The following is a 9,497-nucleotide window of genomic DNA, read 5'->3' on the forward strand; positions in this document are numbered from 1 at the left end:
CCTCTCTCTCTCTCCCTCCCTCCCTCTCTCTCTCCCCCTCTCCCCCTCTCCCTCTCTCCCTCTCTCTCTCTCTCTCACACACACACACAGAGCCCTCATCTTTCCTGCTTCTGCCAAAGACTGGACTAAGGCAAGGAATTTGAGAGGGTTTCCTACCATGAGTGACAGCAAGGAACCCTATCAGGCATTCCCTCTTGTCCCGCTAAAGAAGGCTGAGCATCTCGGCAGGGAAAAGTTGGGGGTCTTCAGCTTCCCCTTTCCGTGGCTGGGGGAGGGGGGGACACGAGTGGCTCCATCTGCTCTAGCCGGCCATTCACCCTTGTGACGAGACGGCTCGCTCGGCGAGCATTTGCCTGCCCTCTCTTAGGAACCAGAAGGCATTCCTGCAGAAGAGCCAGCTGAAGAACAAGTGACCGTGGATCCTTTGATGGGCTACACCATGGAGGACATTCGCTCGGTCCTGGGCCAGCTCACCAACGACCTCATCACCAACATCCAGGTAGGGTTACAAAGAAGCAGCTTGACTTCGTTCTGCTTTCATGCTGTGCCCCACAATGGGATGGATCCCTTTGCTAGGACGAACTGAACGTGGCCGACCACAACAGAGGCTGGTGTGCTGCTCGTCCCAAACATGAGTTTCGTTACCCCAGACCAGGGGTAGGCAACCTTGGCTCTTTTATGACTCATGGACTTCAACTCCCAGAATTCCTGAGCCAGCATGGCTCAGCTTGGAAACCTCTCTCTTTCCCCTCAGCATGGCTGGCTCAGGAATTCTGGGAGTTGAAGTCCACGTCTCATAAAAGAGCCAATGTGGCCTACCCCTGGTGTAGACCAATCCTCTCCAGGTGGGTCAGACTACAGTCCCCATCATCCCCCTCCCCACTGTCTGAATACAATGCGATCTCTACTCCTACCTATTGGGGTATTTCTACCTGGCTGCTTCCAGGCAAGTCTACTGTAGCTACTTTCTGTTGCTTTCCTCAAAATGTTTTCTCTCCCTCCTCCCCATATACACACCATCTATTCCACAGCCCTGGGATTTCCTAATAAGCAAGGTCTGGGGCGGAGTGAAAAGACACCCCCCCCTCATTAGCCACAGAAGCACCCTAGGGATTTTGGGCCTGTTGGTTCCACCTAATGCCAGGGGTAGGCCCCTTTGGCCTCTTCATGACGCGTGGACTTCAACTCCCAGAATCCCTGAGCCAGCATGGCTCAGCTTGGAAACCTCTCCCTTTCCCCTCAGCATGGCTGGCTCAGGAATTCTGGGAGTTGAAGTCCACGAGTCCTAAAAGAGCCAAGGTTGCCTACCCCTGCCCCCAGACCATATGGGGAAATGCCTGTGAAACGGCATCAGCATGGAAGCCCTCTCCGGTGCAGTTTCGTATGCAGTCGAGGCAGCAAATGAGCCTTTTGCGGATTATTCCTTCCTGTGAGCCAGCAGAGGGGACGGCCCCAATGGGAAAGCACAGAAATTGGGGTAAAGCAGAGGGTCTCCCCTGCCTTCCCGCTCCATGTGCAGTGCCTCTGAAGCCAGGGTCCTTGCCTAGGGACTCCCCACCAGTCAGCGGTCGGAGCGAAGATCATTTCCGTTCAATTAACGTTTCATCTTTGCAGATTTTTTGCTGTTCTGATATACCTCTTGTGGATTTATTTATTTATTTATTTATTTATTGAATTTATATACCGCCCTATCTCCCTTACGGGACTCAGGGCGGTGAACAGGCGATAATAAAACCACAATAAATATACACAAGTTTCTGTTCTAAAATCAAATTAAATAACAGGCCTGCTCTAAAAGTACCCCATACAAAACCCCCACTAAAACATAATCAAGCTACGCCAGGCCGGCCGCACGGAATAGATGGGCCTTCAGGGCTCGGCGAAAAAGGCGCAGGTCCGCAACTGTACGTAGGTCGGGGGGTAGGTCATTCCAGAGGGCAGGAGCTGCCACAGAGAAGGCTCTCCCCCTGGGGGTCGCCAGCCGGCATTGTCTGGCCGACGGCACTCTAAGGAGGCCCTCTCTGTGGGAGCGGACTGGCTGAAGGGAGGTGTTTGGTAGGAGGCGGTCTTGCAAATACCTAGGTCCATTGCCACAGAGCGGCAATGGATATCTGGAAATCCATGTGGAATGACCTGGTAACAACCCCGTGAAAATACCACTTCCGGCCGGGAAGGAATGCCAGTTTAGTTCCCCCTTTTTTTTTTTTTTTACTGTGCCTTTTATTGCAAATTGAGCTGTTGAACAATAAAAAAAAATATGAGAAGAAAGATGAAACAAGAAAAGCTGAGTGCCGAAAAGCCTTTCCCACTCGGGAGAGGTGAAATGTTTAAGAGTATTTAAATAGGGGGGGGGCACTAAAGAATCCTGGGAAAGTTTACGTTCCGCGCAAGGGTCGCCTTCCTCTTTGTTAACCTGCCACGATGGACGGGCAGAGGCCTTCTCTTGCAGTTTCTCATATTTCCCATTTGTAAATTCCGTTTAGCCCAGTGGTGGCGAACCTATGGCACGGGTGCCAGAGGTGGCACTCAGAGCCCTCTCTGTGGGCACGCGAGCCATGCCCCAGAGATGGCAACCGTCCCTCTTCAACCAGCCACCCGCTAACTCGCTGAGGTCCCACATGGCCGGATGCATCCCAGCACCCATGCGCTCGCTGGCCTCGGTGTGCAGGGGCCAATGGTGTCAGGCAGCAGCCGCCCCGGCCCCTGCCTCTCCTTGCCCTGTGACAATGGCACCCCCGCCCTACCTCACCTTGGCTCGCCTCACCCTGCAGGATGAGCCTCCTGTCCACCGCCCCACCTGCCAGAGACCCCCTGGATCTCCCTCAACCCTGCCTGGCCCCCACAGGCGTTCCTCCCCACGAGCAACATCGAGGTGATCATGCCCACCTTGGCCATACCCACCCAATCTGCCATGAGCACCACAGCCATGCCCGCCCAGTGGGCCACGCCCACCTGGCACCCGGCGATAAATAAGTGGGTTTTGGGTTGCAGTTTAGGCACTCGGTCTCTAAAAGGTTCGCCATCACTGGTTTAGCCTATTCCCGCGCAGAAGTTCAAGAACATTTGCGAAGCTTACAGGACAATTTGTGGGCTTGGGCACATTCCTCCGAAGGAAACGTGAAGTTGTTCATCGTTTTTCCTTAATGGGCGTGCTTTTTGCAGTTTTCCTCCGCCTTTGAATTAGGCAGCTGTGTAACTCCTGGCAGGGACGGATGGATTCCGGAGGGCAGCCAGGTGTCTAGATAGTTTGCAAGTGGGGAATTGGAGAGCCCCCCCTTTCCTGAGGCCAGAAGCCACCTTCTCCCCACCCCAGATGCCCTTCTCTGCCTGCGCAGCCCTAGGCTACGGAGCTCGGGGCAACCCAGCCTGTTAGCTTGGTTGACCCCTCTGTGAACGTCGCAGCGAAATTTTGCATTCTGATCCTTCTTTCTAGGATGTTTACTAGCAATGAAGCTTTAGTTAAAAGAGACCAGCACTTAACTCGCTTTTTTTCCCCTGGAGTTTCCAGCTGGGTCTTCAGAAGGCCATAGTTTTTTTTTTCCCCTCCACAAAACGAAACTCCACAGCAAAGGAAAGAGAACACAGTTAGCCTGTAGTACAGACATGTCAAACACAAGGCCCGGGAGCCGGATGTGGCCCACGAAGTGGTTTCATGTAGCCCGCGAAGCCATCCTGGAAATAGTGAAGGAACGGCCCCCACTGCCTTGACCCTTGCCCAGGCCGTCCGGGAGCCAATGTACAATTTTTGTGGTGGCCATCTATGCTGAAACACATTCAGTCTTAGCTCCACAAGGCCGTCTAGAAACAGCGAGGAACCAGCCCCTGCCGTGTCGGTCCCACCCCCTGGGTGCATGCTGGGGAGGTGTCACCCTTTGTGAGGAATGAAGAAATGGACCATGCCTTGGCCCTTGCCCTGGTCCCACCCCCTTCTGCCAGAGACCCTCAGATCTGTCCCACTCCTGCCCAGGCCCCCACAGGCACCCTTGACGCGAACAATGTAGAGCTGGCCATGCCCACCCAATAGGCCACACCCACTCCGTCCACGCCCACCCAGTAGGCCGCACCCACCCTGGCTACACACACCCACACACCCCCCCCCGAGGGCAACCACAATGCTGATATGGCCCTCAATGAAATTGAGTTTGACACCCCTGCTGTAATATATTGAACAATATCAGCCTTCCCAGCTTGATGACTTCAGATCTATTGGAGCGAGGCTCTGGCAACTGTGTGCTGGGCAAGGAAGACAGGAATGTTATCCAACATATCTGTACAATCTCCATTTCAGGGAGGTCAGGCCATCTGCCTCACACACACACACATACACACCCTCCCAGGAAGATGACCCATGTTCTGCAAGCACAGGTTGAGTTGTTGAAACACCGGGAAGCCGGGAGGCATTTGCGCTCCTGCAGTTGAAAGAGAGCTGAGCCTACTCAGAGTTGGGGCAAAAAGAGCTTGGATGGCCGCAGAAGAAGAGAGTTGATGGGGGGGGGGACTGTCCTGCCCCACTGAAGCTGCAGGGTTTTTTATAGCCTTGCCCTTCTTCCAAAGAGGGAGAGCAACCTGTGGGCTAACCAAGGCCAGCTAAACACCATACAGTCGGTAGTATGTTTTGGATGTAACGCGAGCGAGATAAAAGAGACCGAAGATTACAGAATTGATAAACCCTCTTCTTCGTAGTCTGAGATCTACGAGAAGCTCCAACTTCAAGAAGACACTTATTCAGCAAGAATAGAGAAGCTGAAGAAAGCCTGAAGCCATCAGAACAGCGGACCGAAGGTAGGATTTTACGCAGAGCAATCCTTTGGGTTTTGTCGGTAAAGGAAGCAGTGGTGGGATTTGCACCACTTCGGCAGAATCGGGAGCTAATTATTTGTGGGCCAGGCCCAGAACAGACTTCCGGAAGCGGCATCCACGCAGAGAACCGGTTGTTCGCATATTTGAATCCCACCACTGAAGGGAAGCATAATTTAGGCAGGACACCCCCACACACACAACTGGGAATCGATCCATTTTTCTCTCTCTAGAGCTGGACCGGATAGCAAGATCTTGAAAGCTAGGAGAGCCGTGAGCACTCCTTTAAAACAATCCCTAATTTTCATACCTCTTTTCTAAGCTAATCTATATCAGATCTGTGCTGGTCAGAGTATATAGCTATCTTAGGAATTAAGAACTGTCCCCTTAAGGGATAGCCTTCTGGGTAATGTAGTTTAAGTTACCTGGTCATAATAATAATAATAAAGTTGGAAGGAACCTTGGAGGTCATCTAGTCCAACCCACTGCTCAGGCAGGAAACCCTACACCATTTCGGACAAATGGCTGTCCAGTCTCTTCTTAAATACTTTCAGTGTTGGAGCATTCACCGCTTCTGGAGGCAGGTTGTTCCACTGGTTAATTGTTCTAACTGTCAGGAAGTTTCTCCTTAGTTCTAGGTTGCTTCTCTCTTTGGTTAGCTTTCACCCGTTGCTTCTTGTCCTGCCTTCAGGCGCTTTGGAGAATAGCTGGACTCCCTCTTCTTTGGGGCAGCCCCGGAGATATTGGAAGGCTGCTATCATGTCCCCCCTCGTCCTTCTCTTCATTAAACTAGACATACCCAATTCCAGCAACCGTTCCTTATATGGTTTAGCCTCCAGTCCCCTAATCATCTTTGTTGCTCTTCTCTGTACACTTTCTAGAGTCTCAACATCTTTTTTACATCGTGGTAACCAAAACTGGATGCCGTATTCCAAGTGTGGCCTTACCAAGGCCTTGTAAAGTGTGTATTAAGACTTCACGTGATCTTGATTCTATCCCTCTGTTAATGCAGCCCAGCATTGTGTTGGCTTTTTTGGCAGCTGCAGCACACGGCTGGCTCCTATTTAAGTGATTGTCCACTAGGACTCCGAGGTCCCTCTCACAGTTGCTACTATTGAGCAAGGTACCCCCTATACTATACCTGTGCATTTGGTTTTTCTTGCCTAAATGTAGAACCTTGCTTTTTCCACCATTGAATTTCATTTTGTTAGATATAGTGCCCAGTGTTCAAGTCTGTCATATCTGTGATCGGACTGGTCATTGGGAGGGACTTCTGATTAGGTACCGGATTTCCTGGCTACGTGCCAGCCAGCGAGGTCTTTATGAATTTCAGCCACGAGATCTGTTTGCTTTTTTTAACCTACGTGTTGGGTCCAGATTATGACCTGTGTTTCAGAAGAATCTCTGCAGTAACTGTAAGTTAATGTTTGGAGAATGCCTGATTCTGCATGAAGCCTTTCTGTGGAGTTCATCTGCCTGTATCAAGTAATATCCAGCAACAGCCTCCTTGCTGGATACAGAACAAGATCTGTGAAGCTTCTCCTTCCATGTAGGTTGGTGGGAGATGTTGAAGGACTCAGGTGTGAGTTTCTATATTGTAGGGACAGTAAGCAAACGGTTGTTAAAGGTTTATCTCCTTTCTGTGAATTCTTCTGCTCATCTCAAGCTACCCAAACCTGCCTGAACCCCTGCATGGAGAGAGGAACAGGAGACATTGTCTGGGGATCAGGGCATCGGGGACTCTGCTTGTTCCCATGCTGAATGATCAGAATGCTCCCCCTCATGGAGACTGAGTTTCCGTGAGTTCTTCTTCTTCTTGTGCCATATCCGTTATCGGACGATGGCGATCATGTTGGCGATCCTGTTTTTATCAGCGGCCGCACAAAAAAGTGCTGCTGAGTTTTGTCCAAACCAGTCCCTTAGATTTGGAAGCCACGATGTTCTTCTTCTGCCTGGACCTCGTTTGCCTTCAATCTTTCCCTGGAGGATTCAATGGAGTATTTTTCTTGGTGTCGCATCACATGTCCGAAATATTCTAATTTTCGTTTTTTAATCGTTTTGATGATTTCCCTGGGCTTTCCCAGGCGGCTTATCACCTCCTCATTTCTGATCTTGTCAACCCAGCTTATACGTAACAGCCGCCTATAAATCCACATTTCAAAGGCTTCTAGTCTCTTCAAGTGGCCTTCTGTCAGGGACCAACTCTCTACTCCATAGAGCAGGATAGAAAAAATATAACATCTGACAAGCCTGGTTTTCAATCTTAGGCTTATGTCGTGACTGCAGAAGATCTTTTTCATTCTGAAGAATGCTGTTCGAGCTTTCTCTATCCTTGTCTTTACTTCAGCGGTCATGTGACTTATTTGGTGGATCGAAAACTAGCCTGAGATGGGTTCTACTTCACAAAGAGAAGGAAAATGGGTTTGGCAAATGGTGGCCTTTGACCAAATTCTTTGGGGTGGAGGGGTGAGGTATAGAAGGAAGTACAGTGGGAGCCCTGTTAAACCGGTCAGTGAAAAATCTAATGAAAGTACATTGGCTCATAAATTTCATAGTCTTCCGTGTTTGGTGTAGTAATCCAAATGGAGGAGGAGGAGGAGGAGGAGGAGGAACCATCCTATACTTTGAAAGTGTCCATTCTTGCACAGAATTAATTGGACAGCGCTCTGGAGAGCATCCAGATGAAAGTAAACATGGCAACAAATAAAAGCAATTCTGTTGCTGATGGACGCTGTTGCTCATCAAACCAAGGAGAAGACACATGCAATGTTCTTTATTTACGAAACAGAAATAAAATGCAGGGCCAAAGGAGGGGAAAAAATCTGGTTTGGCACAGTATTTGCGGAATAAGTCTTCATAAAGAAATTCCATAATATCCAAATCATTTGGATATTTCTTTTCCTCCTTCCCAAGCGCATCCACGCTTCTCATCACAATGCTCTTCCTGGAACTGGGGGGAGCTTAGACTGTTCTGGGTAGGGTCTGAGTTGTCTGTATTTGAGCCTCAAAAACAATGGCGTGGATGAAAACGGTGGTTTGAATAAATTGGATGATGAAGAGGAAATTTTCAAAGCAGCTAGAATAATTTAAAAATAATACGCAGCACCTTTTGTTAGTTCAGGAAAATAAAATGGTCGTGTAAAGCACAATGAAGAGGCCTACTGACCATCAGGCTCTGTCAATCTATCTTACATTAGCATGTCTAATCAATAATCCTTTTGTTTAAATGTTCCTCAATTTTGCTGATTGTCTCAGCAAAATCTCAGATGCTCAGAAAATGCTTTGAGCTTCTCTGAGTGATATAATAATAATAATAATAATAATAATAATAATAATAATAATAATAATAATAATAATAATAATAATAGTAATAATAGTAGTAGTAGTAGTAATAGTAATAGTAGTAGTAGTAGTAGTAGTAATAATAATAATAATAATAATAATAATAATAATAATAATAATAATAATAATAATAATAATAATAATAATAATAATAATAATAATAAAGTTGGAAGGGACCTTGGAGGTCACCGAGTCCAACCCCCTGCTCAGGCAGGAAACCCTATATACCATTTCAGACAAATGGCTGTCCAGTTTCTTCTTAAAAACTTCCAGTGTTGGAGCATTCACCGCTTCTGGAGGCAGGTTGTTCCACTGGTTAATTGTTCTCACTGTCAGGAAGTTTCTCCTTAATTCCAGCTTGCTTTTCTCCTTGATTAGTTTCCACCTGTTGCTTCTCGTCCTGCCTTCAGGCGCTTTGGAGAATAGCTTGACTCCCTCTTCTTTGGGGCAGCCCCTGAGATATTGGAACACTGCTATCATGTCCCCCCTCGTCCTTCTCTTCATTAAACTAGACATTCCCAATTCCAGCAACTGTTCCTTATATGTTTTAGCCCCCAGTCCCCTGACCATCTTTGTTGCTCTTCTCTGTACTCTTTCTAGAGTCTCAACATCTTTTTTACATCGTAGTGACCAAAACTGGATGCGGTATTCCAAGTGTGGCCTTACCAAGGCATTGTAAAGTGGTATTAACACTTCACGTGATCTTGATTCTATCCCTCTGTTAATGCCGCCTAGCACTGTGTTGGCTGACCTGGAACTTGGCTGGGGCAAAGCTTTTTCTGATGTCTGCCTTGCTGAAGGTCTCAAGAACCTGTCTAACTGCAGAGATTGACCGATTATAGGACACTTTTCAGCGTGTCCAATTTGATTCCAGAGCCCCTCCAACCTGCCCCAACCACATGTTCTGTGCTTGCAAAACCCCCAGGATGTTTTTCTCACCATTTCTTCTATTTCTTTCCTAGGGAAAGCACGTGCAAATAAGGGAAATTGATCAAGGCCTCCTGTTCATCGCTCTGCAAGTCAACAGAAGAGAAGAAACTTTTCCAAGCAAGTAACAACCCTGCTTTTTTTTTTCCCTTGCCCCATTTTGTCATTTGACTAAATACAATAAAGAACGTGTTGCTCACTTGGGCTCCCGAAATACTACAAAGTTGGAAGCCACGAATCTCACCTCTTTCGCTGTGGTTCCTTGACTTGCTTCTCTCTTGCCTGCCTCAGCTTCTTCTAGAGCAGACATGTCAAACACAAGGCCCGGGGGCCGGATGCGGCCCGTGAAGCCATCCTGGAAACAGTGAGAGAACGGCCCCCGCTGCCTTGGCCCTGGCCCAGGCCACCCAGGAGCCAATGTACAATTTTGT

The 9,497-nt window shown here is 48.5% G+C and overlaps 1 protein-coding gene across 1 annotated transcript in view; it reads left to right on the top strand.

The window, feature by feature from the left end:
• The window catches only part of CABCOCO1 (ciliary associated calcium binding coiled-coil 1), a 47,211-nt gene extending 37,960 nt beyond the window's left edge, over nucleotides 1-9,251 (top strand). The window contains exons 7-9 of the mRNA XM_029285334.1: nucleotides 368-499; nucleotides 4,684-4,782; nucleotides 9,102-9,251. Of these exons, the coding sequence (XP_029141167.1) occupies nucleotides 368-499; nucleotides 4,684-4,758 (207 nt within the window). The 3' untranslated portion in view covers nucleotides 4,759-4,782; nucleotides 9,102-9,251. The remainder of the gene's footprint in view (nucleotides 1-367; nucleotides 500-4,683; nucleotides 4,783-9,101) is intronic.
• The last annotated feature ends 246 nt before the right edge of the window (nucleotides 9,252-9,497 follow it).

The sequence above is a fragment of the Protobothrops mucrosquamatus genome, unplaced genomic scaffold, assembly GCF_001527695.2.
Source record: "Protobothrops mucrosquamatus isolate PMUCROS unplaced genomic scaffold, P.Mucros_1.0 scaffold1524, whole genome shotgun sequence".
Classification (NCBI taxonomy): Eukaryota; Metazoa; Chordata; class Lepidosauria; order Squamata; family Viperidae; genus Protobothrops; species Protobothrops mucrosquamatus.